Source organism: Mercurialis annua, linkage group LG3 (assembly GCF_937616625.2).
Source record: "Mercurialis annua linkage group LG3, ddMerAnnu1.2, whole genome shotgun sequence".
Lineage (NCBI taxonomy): Eukaryota > Viridiplantae > Streptophyta > Magnoliopsida > Malpighiales > Euphorbiaceae > Mercurialis > Mercurialis annua.
In genome coordinates, this window is record NC_065572.1 from 75,580,766 (window position 1) to 75,605,805 (window position 25,040).

The window sequence follows — 25,040 nt, forward strand, 5'->3', positions numbered from 1 at the left end:
AATAAAGGAATGAGTTTATATGATAAAAAAAGAGTACCTAGACAAAGGGTGAAAATAAAATGGGGCGAGCTGCCACCTTAATTGGTTTTATCCCAATTTCTTCCCGACTTAAATTAAATTTTTTATTTCACTTCACTAATGGCTGCCACTTCAATTGTCTTTGTCATATTTTTTTCATAATTCGGATCACTATCTTTTTATAAAATAATTAAACTTAACAAATTAGTTTTAGATAAACATAGCTAATTTCCAACAGTAAATTAAGTCATATTCATGATTGGACAACACATTAATAAATTATCTTTATTATAAATTCGATGTTTGACCTGGTAACTTCTTGCTTTTTCTTACCTTTTACTGCCGTCGTAATATTATGAACTCATATTTAACTTAATGAACTCGAAACATAATGTTTTGGCCGAGTATACATTACTCTTGAAAGAAAAGTGTTGATTTATAGAGTTAACCTTTTTAGTTCAACATGTTGAGATATTTTATCTCTTATATATGAATCATTAAACAAATTAGTTTTTATAATTCAATGATACAAATAATTTTATTTATTTTTTAAAATAAAATCAGACGAAAAAGAGGTTAGTGCCATCATATATCACATTTTTTTATGTTTTTTCTTCGATTAAAGCATCTTTTTTAAAACGTCTCACCTATTATTTCAATCTTTTATCATGTGGCAAATGTATAAAATGACGCCGTTTTGGTCATTCACACGGTTAAAAACAACATCATTGTTACAAAAAGATAAAACATAAAACATAAACTGGGATTTAGAATGAAAAGTTTAAAAATATTGAGGTGTTGTGTGAGATGTTTTGTAAATTGTGTTTAAATCGAGAAATACGCAAAAGATTGTGATATATGACGACATTAAAAAAAGGCTAAATTCATTATGGGGTCCCTAAACTATATTGTTTTGGTTCATCAGGTTCCTCAACTTATATTTGGCTTCTTCAGGTTTTTAAATTTTTATTTTTTGGTTCATCAGGTCCTTCAATTTTATTTGGTTTACCCAGGTCTTTAAATTTTTGTTTTTTTTTGTTTATCAGATTCCTTAATTTCTATTTGACTTCCTCAAATACCTAAAAATTTGTTTTTTTGATTCGTTAGGTTCTTAAACGGATATCCGTTTAAGGACCCAATTAAACAAAAAAACAAAAGTTTAGGCACTTAATGAACCATAAAATAAAATTTTAGAGATTTATGAGGGATTTGATGAAGTAAAAACAAAAATTCGGAGATCCGAAGAAGACAAATAGAAGATTAAGGATCCGATGAATCAAAACCGTATAATTTAGGGATCCAAAAATAGGTCTAGAAAGAAAAAACTGTGTCAAAATATAAGGGACGATGACAAAAGTACCTAAAATTTTAAAAATATTTACAAAAGTACCTGTAAACTTTTTTTATTTACAAAAATACGACTGATTTAAAATTAATTACAAAAGTATCAAAAAATAAAAATTAATTACAAAAGTATGATTTGTATAATGTCGGTATAATTATGGTATAATTTTGGAATATTAAAACTATAAATCAGATAATTTAAAAATAATATTTGGTTTATTATTGGTATAATTTCAGTATATTTTTGGTATATTGATTATAAATTTTTATATATATTTTCTAGTTGATAACATGTATTTTTTTTTATGTGTATTTTTTACTATAGTTGGTAATGAACAAAAAAATTTATATACTCTTGGTATACTGATGGTATAATTTTGGTATATTATTAATTTAATTTTCAGTATACGATTTGATGTAATTTTGGTAAATTTTTATTTAATATTAATAAAATCTCAGTATGTATAATTTTGGTATAATTTTGGTACAATGTTGATATAATGTTAGTTTATTAGTGTACTAACATTATACCCACAGTATACACCGTATGTTTGATATTATTTTTTATTTTTTTGTACTTTTGTAAATATTATTAATATTTTTGTAAATGAAAAAAGTCAACATATACTTTTGTAATTATTTTCATTTTTTTGGTAAATGGTGTAATTTCCTCAAAATATAAAGTATTTGGGCCGGGCTTGACAGCACCCAGATGGCCCGATATGCGAATCAGAACATGAGTGTCATCAACCCACTGAAAAACCGAGAGGAATAAGAACAAGAAGCGCGCGAAGCTGCTCAGAGACTGACCGATCTTTTCAAATTTCATAAACCATGGGCAAGCAAAAACAACTGGTCATTTCCCGGTTCTTCGCACGAAAGCCTGAAACAAATAACCCGCCGCCACCGTCACCGCCTCCACCAGTATCATCTTCTCCACCACCCAAAATTTCAACAACCGTCTCCTTCTCTCCCGCCAAACGCAAACTCCTCTCTACCCATCTCACCACCACCCCCAAAAAACCCAAACTTTCTTATGACATTCCTACCCCCTCCTCCTCCTCCTCATCTCTCCACCAAAAATTCCTCGACAAACTTCTAGAACCTTCCTCTCCTGAAACCTCAATAAAACCACCCTCTTCATCATGTCCTAATATCAAGTACACCCCACTAGAGCAGCAAGTAGTTAACCTCAAAACCAAGTACCCTGATGTTCTTTTAATGATTGAAGTTGGTTACAAGTACCGATTTTTCGGACCAGATGCTCAAATTGCGGCTACAGTATTAGGGATTTATGCACATAAGGATCATAACTTTATGACGGCCAGCATACCAACTTATCGGTTAAATGTCCACGTCAGAAGATTGGTTAGCGCTGGCTATAAAGTTGGGGTTGTTAAACAGACTGAGACTGCTGCTATTAAAGCACATGGGGATAATAAAGTTGGCCCATTTTGTAGAGGGTTGTCGGCGTTGTATACGAAGGCGACTTTGGAGGCTGCGGCGGATGTTGGTGGCGGAGAAGAGCGGTGTGGGGGTGGGAGCAATTATTTGTGTTGTGTTGTTGATAAAAGTGAGAGTGGTGAGTTTGATACGAGGATTGGGTTTGTTGGTGTGGAGATTTCAACTGGTGATGTTGTTTATGGTGAGTTTAGTGATGGTCTTTTGAGGAGTGGACTTGAGGCTGCTGTTTTGAGTTTGGCTCCTGCTGAGTTGCTGCTCGGAGACCCGCTTTCTAAAGAAACTGAGAAGGTACTTCTTTTTTAGTTACATAATTATATGGAATCTGTAATTTGTATAGGGAAGGTGTTTTTAATGTTGTTATGGAACATATGAACTAATGTCAATTTCATGCCATTTGGTTTGTCAAAATTAGAAAGAGAATGAATTTTAGAGTTTTGTATGTCGATCCAGACTGATAAATGGCTCTATTTCTTCAATCAGTTGCTCCTTGCATATGCTGGACCTTCCTCAAATGTCAGAGTGGAGCGAACCTCGCGAGTTCACTTAAGTGATGGTGGTGCACTTGCTGAAGTGATGTCTTTATATGAGACGGCGAGTAAACATACGGCAGTCTGTGAGGATCAACAAAGGACGGACATGATAGAGCACGGCAATACTTCCTTGGCTATTGAGGTGCGATATTCCATCGTTATTTTTACACTATCAAAGTACATAAAACCAATGCAAAGAAAAAAATAGGTTTCTTCAACCCTCTTTACGGGCTAGATGTGAATTTGTACATTGATTATGCTTATTAGTCTTTTTTTTAATTAACGCTTAAATCTCTTGCACCAAAAAGGGAATCATGAACATGCCAGATTTGGCTGTGCAAGCGTTGGCCTTAACCATCTCTCATTTAAAACAATTTGGATTTGAACAAATTTTGAGTCTTGGAGCTTCATTTCGACCATTCTCTAGCAACATGGAGATGATCCTTTCAGGCAATACACTTCAACAATTAGAGGTAATTGAATATTTAATGTTCTGAAAGATTCGTTATTGTGGATTTTAGCTCAATTAAACTGTCAGCAAAGTTTCATTGTATACCTTCCTCCTACTAATTGAACTTGGAACTATTTCATTGATTTGCATGGAGTATAACTATACAGTGTACAAGGTGTAAACATTTGCCAGACACTTCACCAGCTAATCTTGAATTGTTATTCCCACTATTTTATGACTTTCACTTATCCTTCAGGCCTTAGTAATACTTAAACGCACGTGTCACTGAATGCAGGTTTTGAGGAATAACTCAAATGGGTCCGAGTCTGGCTCCTTGCTGCAGATCATGAATTGTACTATTACCATTTCTGGTTCCCGGTTAATAAGACACTGGGTATGGCATAATTGTAATTCCAAGTTCCAACATATCTTTCTTGCAACATTTTTTCTCTCGGACATCTCCCAATATATTATTTATATGTCCTATTTTGTGATTCAGGTGGCTCACCCTTTATGTGATAAAGAGATGATATCTGCTCGTCTTGATGCTGTTTCTGAGATTTCAGAATCCATGATGTCTTATAACGCATCACAAAATGTTGGTGAATTTGGGGAAGAGGATTATAATTTTTCAATTGAAAAGCCTGACTTCTATTGCTTGCTTACTTCCGTTTTGACAATGTTGGGAAAATCACCTGATATTCAGCGCGGAATTACAAGAATTTTTCATCGGACTGCCACTGCATCTGAGGTGATTTTTTTATCTTCTTGCTGAGACTGCTCATATATGGCACTTCTTAAAATATGTGCCTCATATGTCTTTCTGATCATCAACCCTTCTATCTTGTACTCTTGTGGGCTGCAGGGTAAATATGTGCATAGACAATCTTATTACCACCCGTTGTTTTCTTCTTCTTTTTTCCATTTTGCTAGAATTTTGCGTCTTTCAGTGACCTGCTTTATAGTTGGATTTGATTACTGTATTATTTGTTTTTTCTTTTTCATGCTATTTTTTATGATGTGCAATGAAGCTATTGATTTTGTTTCTAGTCTATGTAAGAGAGAACGAGACCTTAACATTTGCCACCTCCACTTCTTGAGAGTTCATCTTCCAAAGTATTCTCGAGTCCTAGATATTGCCAGGTGTCTGGACTGAATGTTGGTGCAGCGGGACGTGAGGGTCCGGATCGTATATTTCAATTCAAAATTGGAATTCCAACAATTCGGATCCAGAAATTGATCATATCAATAACAAATGGATCGTCGTATCATCTAGTAATTAAAGCACGCATCTAGAAACCGTAAGAAGAATACCTATGTCGATTCTCCAACGATTCTTGTAGTCCCGATAGTACGGCGACCTCAAGCTCGTCCACACGAGTATGCGTCCGATTGAATCCTCGCCTTGAAGTAATCTGCTAGAGTTCCTCTTGCCGAGCAACCCTAAGCTCAAACTCTTGCCTCGATTACGTCTTTGCTGGGATGTATAAAAAACTTTCTCCAAGCTTTTCTGTGATTGATGACTACTTGAACTCCTTCAAATATGGTCTCTTTAGTGTGGTGTGGTGTAGAATAAGCAAAGGCAACCTCTATTTATAGGGTAGAGCTTTGCTTAAGAATGCAACACCTCACATGCTAGGTGTCACACACCCAGCAAAGGTGTTGCCACCATTCGACACCTCACATGCTAGGTGTCACACACCAAGCATAGGTGTTGCCACCATCTGACACATCACATGCTAGGTGTCACACATCAAGCATAGGTGTTGCCACCTTCTGACACGTCGGATGCTAGGTGTCACACACAGAGACATACATGACATCATCACGTGACATCATCATATGACATCATCACATGACATCATCGTGACATCATCGTGACATCATCACATGACATCATCGTGACATCATCACATGACATCATCATGACATCATCACATGACATCATCACATTAACTTGGATAAAATACAATTAGGTGCCTACTAATTTATAACTCTTACAAATTAGTCCCTAATTTATACTTGTTTTTCATCTTAGATTAATTTCCGAGATATGCTAGTATCTATATGAAATCGATCTCTCGTAAACTCAATCGGTTACACACCCTATTGTGTGTGACTAACTAGGTTCACATCTATATGGCAACGAGAGTCATAAGAAACGCCTTTCTTATATTAAATAATTAAATCCCATTAATTATTAATTCTCGTAGATCGTGAGTGACGTCTAGCAACATATCACGACCCCCAAATAGATATGAATGTTTCGATGCATTCTTTATGAACCAATGTTCATAATTACCGTACACTCAAAATTCCCTTTATCTAAGATTCCGATCTCGACTAGTGTCACGGTTAAGTCAAACACTGTTTGTCTTAATCATATGACCTCATCTCAGTTCTTATTCTTGATAAATATGACTTCCACTAGAAACAACTTTCTAAGTAAGTCATATACACCCGCGCAGGTTTTATCATCCATCAAGAACAATTTGAGATAGCATAGAATCTTTTCTCCGTTCATCCGGAGTGATAAATCCTCTCTTGGTTAAACCCCTATCTCCATATACAACTAACTAGAGCCAACACATCCCGCGACCCTAGCTCATGAAAGATCTAGGGATAAGGAGTATCAAACTCTAATCACCTATATACAAGATAGTGTCACCGCAAGTCAAAGGACATATGTACAATTATGAACTAGATGACATTAAATTGACTTTGATGAAATACCATGTATAAGTCATCTAGCGTCACTTGTTCGACCCACTCAACATCTTGAGTGTCCACATGTTTATCCTGATCTCCATCAAGTAGTATGAGACTCACTACTTCCTATAATTAGTAACTCCTTACTAATCAGGAGAATAAACAGAGGTGACAATCTTTCCGGGATAATACGATGCCCTTATTCGTAGGACCCCATCGATCATGAACTATTATTTAGATCACATGTATAATAAAATCTGTAACTCATATTCTTAACACCTTAAGAATAGATTCTACCACAATGTGATAAGGACAATACGTAATAAATGAACACTTAGTTGATGAGACACTTAGTTCAATTAGAACATATATATCTTTGCCATTGAGATTAGTTCTACAAATATACATGATCAAATGGCCCTAGGGCACATACTACTAACAATCTCCCACTTGCACTAGTGCCATTGGCAACTATATCTAAGCCCCATCTTTACAAGATGTAAATCTTAATGACTCTATGTCATGTAAACCTTAATGACTCTAAGTCATGGGCTTTGTCAGTGGGTCAGCCGTGTGTTATTGGCTGATGCTATCTTTTAGAGAAACAAATTTCTCTTTCCAACAATTTCTTTATATAATATGATAATGCCTTTCCTTATGTTTGGATAAGTTGTCAGACCCAGTTTCCTTTGCTATGGCAGTAGCACCATTGTGGTCGCAGAAAAGAGGAACTGTCGACTTAATGGAAGAAACCATACTTAGTTCTATTAAGAACTATTTTATCCAAACACCTTCTATTACAACATCTCATGCCATAATATACTCGGCTTCTATAATGGAACCTGGAGTTGATTCTCGCTTAGAACACTTCTAGCTTACTACTCCTTCATTATAGATAAATATGAATCTGGAGATAGACTCTCTATCATCCATATCTGATTTATTAATCAGAATCTGTAAAACGGTCTACTTAAAAAAAACTTGTTCTCCATTAGTTAAGACCATATCTTTAGTTCTTCATAAGTACTTAAAGATATCCTTAACGACCATCCAATGTTCTCAACATGGATTTGATTGAAACTGATTAGTCCCACTAACCGCATAGACAAATTTCTAGCTTTGTAAGTGACAACACATACGTCAGACTACCAATTGCCGAAGCCTATGGTATCTTTGCTAGATTCTTTCTTTCTTCAGAAGTCTCAGAAGACATTCCTATTCAAAGAAGAATTTCATGGCTAACTAGTATCAATCCTATTACAACTTCCATATTGAACTACTTCAATATCTTTTCTAAGAAGAGCCTGTAGGAGAAACTACTTATTCTCTTAGATCTATCTCCATAGATTCCAACACTGAGAATATAAGTTATTTCTTCGAGGACTTTGATGGAGTACGTATTAGATAAACCAAAGTTTTACAGAAGTTAACATTCCGATATTATTATGTATTAGTAATATGTTATCTAGATACAAGATCACAAAAGTGAGTCTGCTCCCACTAACCTTCTTGTAAACATTGGGTTTATCATCGTTTTTAATAAATTCGTAACTCCTTACGGCTTTATCAAGACGACGAATCTCGAAGCTTTGTTTCCATCCACTAGGGATCATTTTAGCTTACACGCCTCGGAACCTTCTTCGGATTCAAAATCCTCGGCTTGTTCCATATAGATATACTCCTTAATTTAACCATTAAGGAATGTGGTTCTTACATCCATATGTCCAACCACAAAATCTGAATGTGTAGCCTTGGTAAGAAAAATCTTGATGGACTTAAGCATGGCTACCGGCGATAAAGTGTATTCACAATACAACTTCTTGCCTCTAGCAAAACTCTTTTGCAACAAGCCTTGCTTTAAATGTTTCCACCTTTCCATTAGTACCAATTTTACACTTGAAGATCCATTTAAACCTTATTGGTATAATACCTTTGAATGGATCGACTAGCTCCTAAAATTTGGTTTCTTTATATGGAATCCATTTCAGATTTTATTCCTTCAAACCAATTTTGAAGAATCTATATCACATATAGTTTCCTCATAAGTAGAGGGATCAACACTTGATCTTTTACTCCATGACTAAACAACTCTTGTTTATCATGTGGGAAAACCATCTCTCTACGGTGGACGAGATACTCTACTTAATCTTCGAGTTGTTAATGTAGATACATCTTTTACTAACTCCGGCTTTTAGTGGGTTTGATCAATCTTCATTGATTCATTATTTTGTTGGTAACTAGATGACTCCTCATCTAATTCTATAATCCTTTCTTAGTGTCCCTCTTGAATAAACGCTTTATTAAGAAAGACTACCACCGTTAAACAACAATTGTTTGTTCGGTTCGAATATAGAAACAATATCCTAAACTGTATTTAGGATATCCAACATAACCTTTCCATGATTGATTTTGATTCCAAATTTATCGGATATCAGTTTCCTGATATGTTCCGAAAACCCTCAAATCTTAACATCCTTAAGACTTGATTCCATACCATATCTCATAAGGTATCTATGGTGCAAATTTAGTTGGAATTTAATTTAGAATTTTATTTGCGGTAAGAAGTGCTTGACCCTATAACGAGATGGATAAGTCAGTATATAGCTCATTATTGATCGTATCATTTCCCACAATGTACGATACGTCCTTCTTGACAGACGCACCATTCAACCATGGTGTTCCCAAGGAGTAAGTTGAAAAATAATACCACATTCCTTTTAGGAACATACCAAATTCTGTACTCAAGTATTCTTCCCTTTTCGATCACATCGTAAAGTATTAATACCTTTTCCAATTTGGTTTTCTACTTCATTCTTGAAGTCATTTGAACATTTCAAAATCTTCATGTTTGTTCTTCATAAGACAAACTTAACTATATCGTGATAAATCATCGATGTAGAAAATGAAGTATAAGTATCTACCTTGGTCCGTTTCTATAAACATACCATTTACATCACTATGTATGATCTCTTAAACGGCTTTAGCTCTACCTCTTTGTCCCACAAAGAATAATCAGGCCATGTTGCCTTTAAGATACGACTCACAAATCGGAAGAGATGCAAAATCTTGATTGCTCAAGATTCCCATCCTATCTAACTTGTTATGTCTATCTTTTGCAATATGTCCTAATTATAAATGCCAAAGTTGTTTAGAAATTTGATAACTTATGGTATTAATTTCCAAAACATCTTTTGCATTAAACATCTTTATTCAAGTCATAAAGAATATTTTGTACATATCCATACCCAACTCCGTATTATCAAACATAATACTACAAACATCCTTTGTAAATAGAAAATCAACTACCAAATTTGTCATACAAATTCGGACATGATATTCCTATGTATATTGGGTAAGTACAAAAATCTTGTTTAAGTACAACTTACGTTTATTTAAGAAAATTGAAGTTGAACCTATAGCTCTTGTCACAACGCTTGCGTCATTCCCGAGATTTAAGATTACTTCATCTTTTTCCTTTCTTTCTCACTTTTACTAAATCCATAAAAGATAAACAAATGTGAGAATGAGCATCGGTATTCAATACCCAACCTTTTAAATGAGCAATTGACATTGGAACATGAGATAGACACATGTTCTTGATGGAGTTGTTCCTCCAGTCATTGCCCTTTAAGTATTCACAATACTTAATGCAATTTCCATTTCAATGTCTTTCGGTTTGACAAAAGAAACACTTTCTTTTATTGACCGAACCGCCTTTCAAATATTCCAAATATTTCCGGCTATGACTTATACTGTCCTACATCTTAACAAACGAAAACACTTTTCTTTGTTAACCAATGTGCATTTCTTTTTCGCAAAAGCCTTGGAGGCATCTAAATATCTTAATCAATCAAAAAATGGTTTTAAACCACTAGCCGATTACTATCGTGAATGTCACTTAAAAGGATTCTATTTAATCTTATTATCCTTTAGATAGCAAAGATCTTCAATTAGTATTCGTGTTATTTTGTATATTTAACCATAATGATTTGGTCTCTATCAAAATGGCCTCCCACTATCTTTTTCGAATCCTACACTTCCAAAATAGGAAACGTGAATCTTTGTTGGAAAAGATTTCAAGCGGGTGATTGAATTCTTATACTCATTTATCTTTCCCTCAAGTACTTAATGCTATTCTTGGGATCAAAATGATATATAAGTGAACAACTACTTGTTCATCATATCTCATATGAGGTTCAATCATTTCCGGCTCCTAATGCTTTCACCCTCAAGTACTTAATGCTATTCTTGGGTTTCCACATTAGTTAAGTTTAACCCATTGAATCAACTAAGATGTATCGATTTGAATAATATACGACTCAGGTACGCCTAATTGCCTTTCTCGCCGTATATTATATCGACTACACCCGCAACATCGCATGCTTAACAATAAACTCGACAACATCTCTTGACGATATCATCTCACCCCTATGTATCCATAGCCGACAAGATGATAACTCAAAGCGTGTTAGTTTATTGCTCCAATGGAGAGCCATTGATAAATCAATTTAATGATTAATCAATATAAACTTAATCCTTTTACTTTTAGGAAGATTTCTTAGGGTTTTAAGTTATTCCGGTCTCACTAAGCCCACAACACATTTTAGCATGCATCTCATACATATTAAAGCTAAAATGAATCATGCAATCACACATGTATGATCATGGACTTCCTAGGTCTCATTCTTTAGCCACAAAAGAATGAGCAAACTATTATTTGTTCCGCATGTTTTGTTGACGACAACATAATGCACAAGCGAGTCACGTATTGTGTTAAATAATCACATTAGAAAAATTCCCAGGATAGATTGGAGGGTCACGAGCGGACCACTTAAGTACCAATCTCCTAGACAGAATTTAATCAAATGTAATTAATGTCACAATATTGTTTGCTCGTTTTTGCAAAGAAGACCTAAGCCCTCGGAATTATAAATTACATGCCAATTAATAATTCCTAAGTCCATGATTATTAATACATGCATTCAATCGTAAAGCTTTAATACTTGCTGATACGGTGGCTCCGATACCACTGTTGGTTCCCAGCCAATAGTGAGGTTGTGGACCAATATGGACTCGATCCTATCTCATAGGGTGACATCCATATGTACCTACCAAAGCACGCATCACATACGCTCTAGGGTGGAGAGCCTCACTTCGTCACACGATCATGAGTGAGAGTTCCCTAGAATCGGATAATCGACACATCTCCATGTGTTGCATCTCCATGCACATTATCCTTTGCTCTGATACCACTGTTGGTGCAGCGGGACGTGAGGGTCCGGATCGTATATTTCAATTCAAAATTGGAATTCCAACAATTCGGATCCAGAAATTGATCATATCAATAACAAATGGATCGTCGTATCATCTAGTAATTAAAGCACGCATCTAGAAACCGTAAGAAGAATACCTATGTCGATTCTCCAACGATTCTTGTAGTCCCGATAGTACGGCGACCTCAAGCTCGTCCACACGAGTATGCGTCCGATTGAATCCTCGCCTTGAAGTAATCTGCTAGAGTTCCTCTTGCCGAGCAACCCTAAGCTCAAACTCTTGCCTCGATTACGTCTTTGCTGGGATGTATAAAAAACTTTCTCCAAGCTTTTCTGTGATTGATGACTACTTGAACTCCTTCAAATATGGTCTCTTTAGTGTGGTGTGGTGTAGAATAAGCAAAGGCAACCTCTATTTATAGGGTAGAGCTTTGCTTAAGAATGCAACACCTCACATGCTAGGTGTCACACACCCAGCAAAGGTGTTGCCACCATTCGACACCTCACATGCTAGGTGTCACACACCAAGCATAGGTGTTGCCACCATCTGACACATCACATGCTAGGTGTCACACATCAAGCATAGGTGTTGCCACCTTCTGACACGTCGGATGCTAGGTGTCACACACAGAGACATACATGACATCATCACGTGACATCATCATATGACATCATCACATGACATCATCGTGACATCATCGTGACATCATCACATGACATCATCGTGACATCATCACATGACATCATCATGACATCATCACATGACATCATCACATTAACTTGGATAAAATACAATTAGGTGCCTACTAATTTATAACTCTTACAAATTAGTCCCTAATTTATACTTGTTTTTCATCTTAGATTAATTTCCGAGATATGCTAGTATCTATATGAAATCGATCTCTCGTAAACTCAATCGGTTACACACCCTATTGTGTGTGACTAACTAGGTTCACATCTATATGGCAACGAGAGTCATAAGAAACGCCTTTCTTATATTAAATAATTAAATCCCATTAATTATTAATTCTCGTAGATCGTGAGTGACGTCTAGCAACATATCACGACCCCCAAATAGATATGAATGTTTCGATGCATTCTTTATGAACCAATGTTCATAATTACCGTACACTCAAAATTCCCTTTATCTAAGATTCCGATCTCGACTAGTGTCACGGTTAAGTCAAACACTGTTTGTCTTAATCATATGACCTCATCTCAGTTCTTATTCTTGATAAATATGACTTCCACTAGAAACAACTTTCTAAGTAAGTCATATACACCCGCGCAGGTTTTATCATCCATCAAGAACAATTTGAGATAGCATAGAATCTTTTCTCCGTTCATCCGGAGTGATAAATCCTCTCTTGGTTAAACCCCTATCTCCATATACAACTAACTAGAGCCAACACATCCCGCGACCCTAGCTCATGAAAGATCTAGGGATAAGGAGTATCAAACTCTAATCACCTATATACAAGATAGTGTCACCGCAAGTCAAAGGACATATGTACAATTATGAACTAGATGACATTAAATTGACTTTGATGAAATACCATGTATAAGTCATCTAGCGTCACTTGTTCGACCCACTCAACATCTTGAGTGTCCACATGTTTATCCTGATCTCCATCAAGTAGTATGAGACTCACTACTTCCTATAATTAGTAACTCCTTACTAATCAGGAGAATAAACAGAGGTGACAATCTTTCCGGGATAATACGATGCCCTTATTCGTAGGACCCCATCGATCATGAACTATTATTTAGATCACATGTATAATAAAATCTGTAACTCATATTCTTAACACCTTAAGAATAGATTCTACCACAATGTGATAAGGACAATACGTAATAAATGAACACTTAGTTGATGAGACACTTAGTTCAATTAGAACATATATATCTTTGCCATTGAGATTAGTTCTACAAATATACATGATCAAATGGCCCTAGGGCACATACTACTAACACTGAAGCCCTTTAGCTTTGGAACTGACGTTTTTTAAGTGATAGAGCTACCTGTTGTTAGTTCCTATTGTTGCATATTCTGTGTAGGTAATAACATATTTAGATTATTGAATGACAGTTCATTGCAGTTATTCAAGCCATATTAAATGCCGGGGAACAACTTCAGCGATTTCACATTGAAGAAGAGCAGAACAATGAGAGAGTTGAAGCAAGGACTGTGAACTCAGTTCTATTAAGAAAGTTGATTTTGACTGTGTCATCATCCAGTGTACTAGCTGTTGCTGCAAAATATTTGTCTACCCTGAATAAGAAAGCTGCTGAAAATGGGGACATGGCAAACTTAATCGTTGTTTCTAACGGCCAATTCCAAGAGGTTTGTGTTTCTATGAAATTCTTCATTTTCTTACTTTCATCCTTTTTGTTTTATCACATTACCTTCTCTCTCATCTCTCTGTGTCTCTATTATATATGCATGCGTGTTTCATGTTTTCCATGCATAGGTTGCAAGATCCCGAAAAGAAGTTCAATTGGCGAAGTCTAAATTGGAGTCTTTGATAAGTTTATATCGCAAGCAGCTTAGAATGTGTAGATTGGAATTCATGACCGTCTCCGGAATCACTCATTTGATAGAGGTAAGACAATCAGCCATGTCAGGCAAGTGTATTTTGTGCCTTTTGAGTTTGAGATTGTCTAGTTGCAAAATCCCAATTGAAGTGAACAAAGCTTGGATTTACAACCTTAGGTTTCCTATAGTTTGTAGATCCAGAACTTGATCAACATTGAGTACAGTTGCCTGCAGATGTCAAAGTACCATTAAGCTGGGTGAAAGTTAACAGTACAAAGAAGATGATTCGTTATCACCCACCCGAAGTATTAGCTGCCTTAGATCAGTCAAAACTGGCTAATGAGGAGCTCATGGTTGTCTGCCGAGCTGCATGGGATAGCTTTCTAAGAGGTTTTGCCAAACACTATGCTGAATTCCAATCTGTTGTTCAAGCACTTGCTGCTTTGGATTGTTTGCACTCGCTCGCCACTCTGTCAAAGAATAAGGTACATCTTTGTGAACTTGATTATGTTTTCTTATTATTTTTGAAGCATTATGACCTTTCTAGTAAATTCTCTGCAGAATTATGTCCGTCCCCAGTTTGTGGATGATGATGAACCTGTTCAGATACATATATCCTCTGGTCGTCACCCAGTATGTACTTTCATGTTAAAACTTTCTAATATTCTGTGCCTGCTAAACTTGCAAGGAAAATATTACGATTTCCTTACAATCAATCAAAACTTAAGTCTTACTAAATCTTCTCTAGTTCATTGACTCGCTTGGTTAAAATTCATAGATGGCCTTTTCTACATTTCCTGAGGGTCATAATATGCTATCATTTGTTTGTATCTTATCTCGTTTTGGTTATCTGTTGCATGATGGAAATTTTGACCAGGTTTTGGAGACCATTTTACAAGACAGTTTTATCCCAAATGATACACACTTATGTGGTGATGGAGAGCATTGCCAGATTGTCACTGGGCCCAATATGGGGGGCAAGAGTTGCTATATTCGCCAAGTTGCTCTCATCACTCTGATGGCTCAGGTGCAAGATGAACTGACATTCTTGTTTATATGATGTTCTCTTGTCTTAACCTTATGCATTGCGTTCAAGAAATTTGTTTTCTTTTAGCCACCTTCAGGAACCTAGTATTTGCATTATATTAACAATTTTTAAACACAACTTATAATATTCTTTTTGGTTCTGATTCCTCAAGGTTGGTTCCTTTGTACCAGCATCATCAGCAAGATTGCATGTGTTAGACGGCATCTACACTCGAATGGGAGCTTCTGACAGCATCCAACAAGGGAGAAGCACCTTTTTGGAAGAGCTGAGTGAGGCATCTAATATACTCCATAAATGCACAGCAAGTTCCCTGGTTATTATCGATGAGCTTGGGAGGGGCACAAGCACACATGACGGGGAAGCTATTGCCTATGCTACATTACACCATCTTCTAGAGCAAAAAAGAAGCATGGTCCTCTTCGTAACCCATTACCCAAAAATTGCTGACATCAAAAATGAATTTCCGAACTCTGTGGGGGCATACCATGTATCGTATCTGACTGCAGAGAAAAATGGGTCTGTGGCAGAGTCGAATTTTGTTGATGAAGATGTCACTTACCTTTACAAGTTGGTGCCTGGTGTGTCAGAGAGGAGTTTTGGATTTAAGGTTGCGCAGCTAGCACAGGTAAGGTTCAATTGCACTATGATTGATATTTTAGCATATATTCTAGCATAAGTGCTCATCACTGCTCACTATAGCTTAATCTGAGATCTTAAGCTATCATACCTTTTCAGAAATTTGTTTGATTTACATGAGCACTCTGCATCCTATTGCAGTTACCTTTGTCATGTATAAAACGTGCTACTGCCATGGCGGCAAGACTGGAAGCGGTGGTAAGCTGCGAAAGGAGAAACAGATTGGATAAAGGTCAGCTGCTAAAGACACTGTCAAGTGATCAGCAAAAAAACCTTTTAGGATCTTCTGATTTCTTCCAGGATGAGAAGACTGAGAATCATAAAGAACTAAGCGATTGTTACGAGAATTTCTTTTCAAACTTGAGGCTCGCATTACTCAGTGGAGAACCTGGTAGAGGTTTTCAGTACTTGGAGAATGCTAGAAGCATTGCAAAGGCATTAATAAACAGGTGAATTTGCAACCTTATACTAAATTTTGTTATGGATGTACTTAATCAGGTGAAAGGGGATGATAACACGGTACAATTAAACTCCTTCCTTGATAATTTTGTATATTTTGCTAGCTAATGCCTCTGTCCTTGATAATTTTGTTTTATCTCGGCCCAATTAACCGCACTGTGCAGATAAAGACCAGGCAGAAATCGAATGGATCGACTTGGAACACTAACTCTTCAGATTTTTCTGAATTTATGTATGATTTTTCGCCAAATCTGTAGATTGTTTTTGTATAAAGAATTTTGTAAATAATCACATGACCTATTCTTTTTGGATTGATTTGCTATGATTGAGGTTCTAGTTCAAAACTTCATATTTCTTGAAACCATTTCAGTATGAGCTACGGCCTAAAGCCACTGACATTTTTTTTTCTTTTTCCTATTCTTTCTTCAATGAGCAAATATATACATTGACAACTGTTTTGACATTTTAGACTTTTTCCAATACAGTATTAGACATTCTTTAACATTGAAGTTGTAATTGCTTACTCAAATATTCATTTAACTCTACTATTATAAGTTTTATAGGATTAGTTATATTTATATCAAAAAAGTACTAAATGAAATCTGAATTTCTAAATTATATATTATATATTTATAGCATTAATCATATCAAATGAATTACTAAATTAATCCTATTCATGACATTATGATCCTATTCTACAAATTAAAGTACAATGATATTATATAATTAAATTTATTTATTCTATTCAAGAAATGTCATATCTAATGCTAGCTAGAAACGAACTTAGTTCTGTTCCTTTCTTCACATGTTCAGGTGACATTTCAGTTTCTGAGTCACTCAAATTTATCACATCGATAAATTGATCATTGGTTGGCTGACATCTCGAAACCATACGGCAAGGTGGAGCCGGAGAAGGGCTCAAAAGATCAATGACCTCATTCTTAGGAAGACTTGCACCAACATAACAGGAAGATGAGGCAGCATTGTTGTTTAAATTGCTTTTCGACCCTAAACGAACCGCAATTCCGCTTGTTCTCTCCCCTGATATCATTGATTTTGAAGGAACAAAATCCCCCGATACCACAGATTTCGAAGAAATGGAATCCCCTGAAATCACTGATCTTGAAGGAACAGAATCGTTAAGTGCAGTATTACTTTCGGATTCAATGTCAAGCATCAAATTTTGAAGCATTAAATTAATTTCAGCTACTGTAGATCTGCTTTCTGCTTTCTTTGTTCTTGGTTTCCGGTGATTCTGTTTCTTCCCCAAGGCTCTCTTCTGCTCAAACTCAGCAATCCTTTCCGGACAAGCACTGTATATAAGCAAGAAACAAGGTCAACTTTAAAATTTCGAACTGGGATATGATACCAGAATGATATTTTCATAGGATTTGACCAAGTTGCAATTACAACATAAGAAGGTCTTATTTATTTTGCTTGTTTCAAATAATTTGACCAAACCCTTCTTATTAAGGTAAATATGCAAATCCTCAAATCAGCCAAAGGTCTAGCAATGTGCTCATGTTTCAACTGACTTTTTGTAATTCGAAGTGAATAGAGAAAACAGATGACAATTATACAGCATTTACAATTACCTCTCTACAAGATCTGCTGGAACTATAGAGGTTTCAAGTCCATCTAGCCTTTCCCAGCGCACCTCAAAACATTCTTTTCCTTGCACTTTTCTGGATTTGACGATTTCAGATACAGGGCACTTCACTGGTATCTGCAAATTGTGAAGTTTTTGTTACATATAATTCATTCCAAAAGACAGAGTAAACTGATATTCATAAATTATTGAACTTCTCAAATAAATTATGACAATGAACATGGCATTGGTCACAGAGACAAGCATACAACCAACAACTTTGGGTTTTTCACGTTAATGCTAAAAGAAAAGGCTCCTCTGAGGCTCTGATGGATGAGCTTGGTTGTTGATATTGAACAGAAAAACTCATAATTCTGCTGCAACCTCCTGTCCAGTCTAAACCTAGCAGTATATAAAATTAAGATCGATTGATATTTGATTTACACATGCAGTTAAAGACTAACCAGCCTCTTAAAGAGTCCAGCCAGGGGCGGAACTAGGGAGGGTCGAGGAGGGTCGGCCGACCCTCCTCGCCGGAAAAAAATTAAAAAAAATAATATTTTCTTTAGGGTTTTTTCTTCTTCGTAGGAGCGGTTATAATCGCCCCTAGAAACCGCCCCTACATGTGGTAGAGGCGGTTTTTCCTTGTAGAGAACTACAAATTAACAGATTAGCATGTATTTACTGCCTTTCTATTTTTCTAAATAACCGAACGTAAAAATTTCGATCCTCCTAAATTGGAGTCCTGGTTCCGCCACTGAGTCCAGCAACTATAAGACAACCAAAAATATTGCTAGCTGTAAATTCAATAACAGTACCTCACACATAGGAAGATTCACTCCTAATTCTGATGATGTCAAACGCAAATTGGCAAATCTTCGCAGATCTCTTTCAGCAATTTTTGGAAGGATATACTCATCTAATCCAAGCAATAAATGGATAAAAATATCAAAAAGTCAGGAAACCTTTATCTTATGCAGAAAAAGGCTACTTAATCAAAGGTAAGGTGGAGGGCACCAAAAAGTTCAAACAACTAAATAAACAAAAACAGGAGAAAGCTAGATAGACCTCATTTAAGTCACTACAGAACTTGCTCATATTATTCAAGAGAGAAAAGAGCATGACACTCCCCAGTTTATAAATTTAAAATTTCATTTTCCCACTATTATTTTGCTCTCACAGCACACACTATAAGCAGCCACATGACTTTTCAGAAACTTTGCATGCAACGGAATCCATCACATTTGACCAATTTCAGATAAAAAAAAAGTAAGTGTGATTAATAAATAAATTGCTGAACAAACTTTAAACATGATTGAATTTGTTCTTGAGAAAAAAAACTAATATTTGCGCACAATAATATCAGCACTAACAAAATTCAACAGGTGTGACTGAAATACCTATCCAAGAATATAACCTAAATATCTATAAAATGCAGCCATAAGAATCTTGCATCTATATGCATGTGTTTGTGCATGGAAATATACAATGCTTGTTATTTAAATGTGCAGGACAAACCAGTTTTCTCTGATGACCATCCAAAAAACTGAGCACATAGTCGTTGAAGTTTCTCACGCTGAATTGGCAGTGCCGCAAGAATCCTGCACATAATAACTAAGAGGAGCTTAGGAGCCAGAGCATCCACTTGCAAAACCCATTACTGGGTCACCATACAGCGAGCTAACAAGTTTAAATTACATATTCCTTTCTAAAACAAAATCTGTGTTAATTTGTTTTATGCTAAAAATGAACATATATTGGAAGCCCCATTTCCGAAGAGCGGCAACTGGACTTTTTAGCTAAATGAAGTCGGTCCCTAGCAAAGACTTCTGTTTTTGTTTTTATTTTTTTTGACAGAGTTGATTATTTCAACAGCTAAAGTCATTTCATTGATGTTATGTTCTATACAGTAACTTCCATAGTCAATGAAAATAGAAAGACATATACAAAAAAACGTTACCTGTAGACTAAATCTGAATCTGCTGAGTGGCACTTGGGCTTCATATATGCATTGATTACTTGCACAAATTCATTCCTTTTTTCTAAATTTTTGTCGAACTCTGTCAGAAGCATTGAGGTTTTAATCAGAAAGTCAAGCTAAAAGCTTCTTTATAGCAATTTTGAACAGCCAAAATATGAAGCAGCTTTAAAACTGTAATAAGCATTTGATTAGTGGTTCTTTTTTAACTAAAAGCTTATGAGCTATGAAATACAACTAGACAAAGACATATCAAAGTAGAATGTAATACTCAAAATCTGGACACAGTGAATTGTGTTTGTTTTGCATTACCTTCAACATTTAAATCAGGAGACGGTAACTTCGTCTGTTTCTTTGGAGCTCTAATTTTCTTTGCAAAAGACATTCCTTCTATTGCAATGCGTTGAAGAACATTATGGTCCCCAACTGATTTAACAATCTGGCATGCTGACTCCTGTCGGCAGGGAGAAAATGTGCTACACTATAAGAATTTTTATTTTAAGTTGCCTACTAATGAACAATAATCATAGAAACTTGGACAAAGAAATAACTTATTTAATCAAAATTAAGAAGCAAAAGAACATTGAGACATACTGGACCGAGACCACGAACTCCCTGAGAGTAATCACATCCAAGAAGAAGAGCCAGAGTAATCTAAAGATGATAAGATAATATATTAAAAAAGTATATTTGATAATCACAGGTAAAATACGAAAGACAGACAAAGAAAGTAACCATATGATATTCACATGATTTGCACGCATTTGTTAATGAACCAAGTTTAGGAAAATCTAAGAGGTACAGATTATTTCTAACAAATGCAAATTATGTGTGTAAAACACATTTATTACATAATACAAACAGAATGTCTTGCAATAGAAAAAATTGAAAATTGAAAAACTAACTAAAGTTCACATAGAAAATTTATCTCCCCATTCTCCCTAATACCAAAACTAGAATTAGAATCGACTAATGCTGCTAAACATCCTTTCCATTATATTAGGATAGTTTTTCTCTAATTGATGATTGAAAATGAACATCCTGATGTGCCACGGACTAAAGTGCATACCATGAACTTTCTTTCATTCTTTGTTAGGATGTTACTTACCATGAAAAAAAAAATTAACACATCTGAACAAGGTTCACTTCTGGGAAAAACAATATATTCTACCAATGTATAAGATAACAAGAAGGATAGATAATTACTAGAGAGTTTCTTCCAAATCCAAGTTTCCTCTCTATATCATCCATTTCATAGCACACAACATAACCACCTTCCCCTAATAAAAAAATAAAATTATTAGCAATATTACTGACGAATTCAAATTGATCAGTGAAAAAGTCAGCATGTGCTCACCTAGGCAAATGTCTCTATACACAGTCCTTGCACCAAATAGGAAAACATCGGAATCTGAAGTGAAACAGCCATCCTAATTATCACAATTTAAAATAAGGAGATAAGTAAAGTTAGTAAACGGAAGAAGACGCCAGGTTGGCTCCCCAACCGATGATCTGAGTGTAGAAGGAATTCATACTCACACATAATGATTCCGAGTTCAACAATGCACACTGCGCTTCTGCTTCTTCCAAGCTGAATTTTAAAAAGAGAAACCAAAACTAGTCAAAAGGGGGTTCCACTTCTACATAAGAAAAATGAAATAACCTATCATCAAGCAATAAATTACCCATCTAAGCAAGGTATCCCAAGGGATAAACCGAGGGTTTTCGCTTCTTTAATCATACGAGAGAATTCCGATCCCATATTTCTAGGAAGTGAACTTGCTGGTTCTTGCATATTAGTTTCATCCTGAGTAACCTGCAGCAATCATGCTATATTAAAGAACACCTAATTTTCTCGAAGAAAAGCATAAAAACAATAGAAGACTCCTTAATTATGACCTCATGTCCAGAATTCAAGCGCTGCCTGTAAGTGGATAGTTTGATACCAGGAATTGATCCATCTACAATAACACAGACAACAAATACAACTAAGCATCTCATCGCGTGAATTCTATTTACACAGTAGAACAAGAAAATAAAGGACAAATCGAAGAAATAAAATACCAGCAACAAAGATAAGAGTACAATTCAAAGCAATGAGAGCTCTAAGGCGGTGGAAGAGACCCCTGAGATAGAGCTTATCCTGAACTGCACATCTTTGAGATTTGTTTACATTTTGGAGTTGAACTATCCAGCATGATAGATCTATACACACTCTCTTGTTTCTAATTTCAATTCAAAAACCAATCAAAACAGCAAATTATTACATAAATTCTAAATGTTAAAAGAAAGATATAAGAGAAGAAGTTACTGGAGATGGTGAAGCGGAAGGATTATCTTGCAAGACTCTAAGATTTCCCATAAGCTCTTCACTCCCATCACTTTCTTCTTTCAAAGAGGGAAACCTCTCTCTCTTTCACTTTTTTAAATTTTGAATTTTTTTTATTTAAGTAACATCTATATATATGACACTTTTCATAATACATACTACAAGTTTTAATTTTAAAATTAATTATTAACAAACAAGTTAATAACTATAATTTTTTATCTTTTTTAAAATAATACTATCCATCCAAATAAGTTAAAACCAAACTTTTATTTTTTTATTATATTATCTAAAACATATCAAGTACACTTTGTTAATAAAAAATCTGAAGCACAATTATTTATTATTAATTTTACATCAAAATATAAAACAAAAATAAATTAGCAGTATTAGATCAATTTAATCATTTAATTAAAAAATATATATCTTATTAATAAAACACAACTATTGATTATTATTCTTCTTTTCATTTAATTATCAATTAGAAATTATATTGTAGGGCATCGATGTTTCTTTTTTAGAGAACCAGGGGGGAAACACCGGGAAACGACCCCCAAACACTACAGAGTCCAACAATCTCTGCTCTAGGGTTTTAGCAAGAAAAAGCCTTATACCACTCCCAAGCCCACACCCACTAGGTACTCTACCAATTCCTCGGTTGAGTTTATATTTGAGATAAATTATGGCTTAACTCCCGATGTGGGACAAGTTTTCTTTGCTTTGAGACAAGTTTATGTGTATGCAAAGTATTGAGAAGTGTTTCATTCTCATGACATTGCTTTCTGGATTTTGTTGCAGTGGGTTCTTTCACCAAAAAAATTCAACTTCCTTTTTCCAGCACTCTTACAATGATTTTTTATTTTTTAACCAATCAATAAATAGCATTTAATTTTTATTAAAAGATCACTAATTAATTTTATATTTATTAATTGGTTATGGTATTTAATTACGTCACGTGTCATGTATTTAATGGACGGTTCATAATTCTATGTGGCGAACTAGGTTCACACAAGAATTTCTCCTTACAATAATTCATATGGCATTTTTCTGGGTGATAGCCTTTTATTCAAGGTTTGGCTTCCTTCTTTGTTTAATTTTCATTTTTCACATGCTTACAATTCCTTTTATTGCATGTGTGATTTTCGGCCAAATAAATTTCTTTTGCTGTTTTCATTTATAATCAATAGAATATCATAATTAACATATTGCACTTCATTTTATGGTTTCTTTTACTCTTTGATAGGATCTATATCTTTTAATTGCAAAGGTATAAATAACATTATGATTGAATTCTTAGCATATACACTGGCATTCATTACAAACAAAAAAGCTATCGGAACTGCTTCCTGGTTTATACCGTACTTTGTTACGGACCTACTTAAATAGGTGGTCAAAGGGGATGGATGGGATTTTTGTATATTTAGCTAGCTAATGGCTCTGTCCTTCATAATTTTGTTTTATCTCTGTACACTAACACTGTACAGATAAAGAGCAGGCAGAAAGCAAATGGATGGAGTTGGAATGCTAAAACTTGAGATTTTTCAGGATTTATGTATGATTTCTTTCAGGTCTGTAGATTATTTTTGTATAAAGAAATTTATAAATAGCCAGAGAACGTAATCACATGATATATAATTTTTTGATTGATTTGCTATGATTTAGGTTCTGAGTTCAGAACTTCATAAATCTTGAAACAATCATCAACCATGTTTTTCTTTCCCCTCTTCCTGCATTGCAAATAGTAGCCAAAATGTATTATTCTTTTCACTAGAAATAAATTTGGCCTAATTAAACTTCACATTACATGTTTCTTAAGTTTTTTTTTTATGTAAGTAGAATTGATTCAAGGGTATGTTAAAAAGATATTTTATTTATCTTTTATTACTTAAGAAAGTCATTTTATATTGATTTAACGGTTCAAACTTTATCAGACCGATCATACTAACTATCTGACCCAAATTTGTAATTTTTCCACATTCGTATCAAATTAACCGCTAAATTTTAATCAAACCAGTTGAACCTATTAGTCCGATTTAATTAGAATTTAGAATTGATAAAATTATTTTTATGAATATATAAAAATTAGGCAAAAGGTATAAAAGAATTCTTTAAGTTATTCATAATGAGCACATAAGTCTTTTTTTTTCTCGGCCAATTAGGCCCTCAATATTTTTAAGCATTGCAAATAGATCGTCACACTTGAAAATGTATATAGAAATAACTAAAAATGTGAGATAATGTAAAAAAAAACAACTAGAAAAAATTATGTGCTCTTTTTTGAATAATTTGATTATATATATATATATATATATATATATATATATCTTTGGCCTAATTTTTTTTGAGGGAATAAAAAAATATCAATATAAATATAAATTCATGTACATAAATATACTATTATTTTAACATAACCACTATCAATATAATGTATACATTATTAGGGTTAGGTACTAAAATAACATTTAGATTTTAATAAATTATAATTTAATCATATTTTCTTATTTTGTAATGTCATAAATATTTTTTAAATTTTTAATAATTTATATCTCACAAACATCTAAAGTTGACATGGCTAATTAAATGTACACAATATCCATTTTGAATAAACTGATTGTATGAAACTGTAAAAAAAAATTAAAATTATGTATGCTATTGTAATATGAAAAAGCTGTAGTTCAAA

At 34.6% G+C, this 25,040-nt stretch overlaps 2 protein-coding genes across 3 annotated transcripts; one reads left to right on the plus strand and one right to left on the minus strand.

Annotated features, from left to right (window-relative positions):
* Nucleotides 1-2,140: 2,140 nt before the first annotated feature.
* On the plus strand, nt 2,141-18,052 carry LOC126672134 (DNA mismatch repair protein MSH3). 2 transcript variants are annotated; one of them, XM_050366076.2, is made up of 13 exons: nt 2,141-3,114; nt 3,307-3,498; nt 3,665-3,829; nt 4,103-4,201; nt 4,307-4,558; nt 13,879-14,133; nt 14,261-14,392; nt 14,550-14,810; nt 14,887-14,958; nt 15,203-15,352; nt 15,525-15,998; nt 16,151-16,458; nt 17,282-18,052. In XM_050366076.2, the coding sequence occupies exons 1-13, from the start codon at nt 2,197-2,199 to the stop codon at nt 17,283-17,285; spliced, it is 3,282 nt and encodes a 1,093-aa protein (XP_050222033.1). In that variant the 5' UTR covers nt 2,141-2,196; the 3' UTR covers nt 17,286-18,052. The 2 variants fall into 2 exon arrangements, with proteins under 2 accessions (XP_050222033.1, XP_050222034.1); XM_050366077.2 differs by lacking the exon at nt 17,282-18,052 and adding an exon at nt 16,633-16,815.
* On the minus strand, nt 17,171-22,469 carry LOC126672135 (single-strand DNA endonuclease 1). Its single transcript, XM_050366078.2, has 14 exons — nt 22,346-22,469; nt 22,099-22,259; nt 21,934-21,995; nt 21,720-21,850; nt 21,574-21,625; nt 21,392-21,464; nt 21,241-21,314; nt 20,629-20,688; nt 20,347-20,488; nt 20,017-20,116; nt 19,575-19,657; nt 18,875-18,975; nt 18,064-18,194; nt 17,171-17,781 (listed from the first exon to the last, which is right to left on the minus strand). Exons 1-14 carry the CDS (start codon nt 22,411-22,413, stop codon nt 17,214-17,216), a joined length of 1,806 nt encoding a protein of 601 aa, XP_050222035.1. The 5' UTR covers nt 22,414-22,469; the 3' UTR covers nt 17,171-17,213.
* Between the last annotated feature and the right edge of the window lie 2,571 nt (nt 22,470-25,040).

Bases quoted from the DNA above. Each gene is read 5' to 3' on its own strand.
- LOC126672135 (XM_050366078.2), bottom strand. From the start codon at position 22,413: ATGGGAGTGAAGAGCTTATGGGAAATCTTAGAGTCTTGCAAGATAATC. The intron at 21,315-21,391 runs GTGAGCACATGC...TTTTTTTATTAG, and splicing joins GTATAGAGACATTTGCCTAG to GGGAAGGTGGTTATGTTGTG. The intron at 20,117-20,346 runs GTAATGCAAAAC...TGCTTCTGACAG, and splicing joins TCCTGATTTAAATGTTGAAG to AGTTCGACAAAAATTTAGAA.
- LOC126672134 (XM_050366076.2), top strand. From the start codon at position 2,197: ATGGGCAAGCAAAAACAACTGGTCATTTCCCGGTTCTTCGCACGAAAG. The intron at 3,499-3,664 runs GTGCGATATTCC...TGCACCAAAAAG, and splicing joins ATACTTCCTTGGCTATTGAG to GGAATCATGAACATGCCAGA. The intron at 4,559-13,878 runs GTGATTTTTTTA...ATTGAATGACAG, and splicing joins GGACTGCCACTGCATCTGAG to TTCATTGCAGTTATTCAAGC.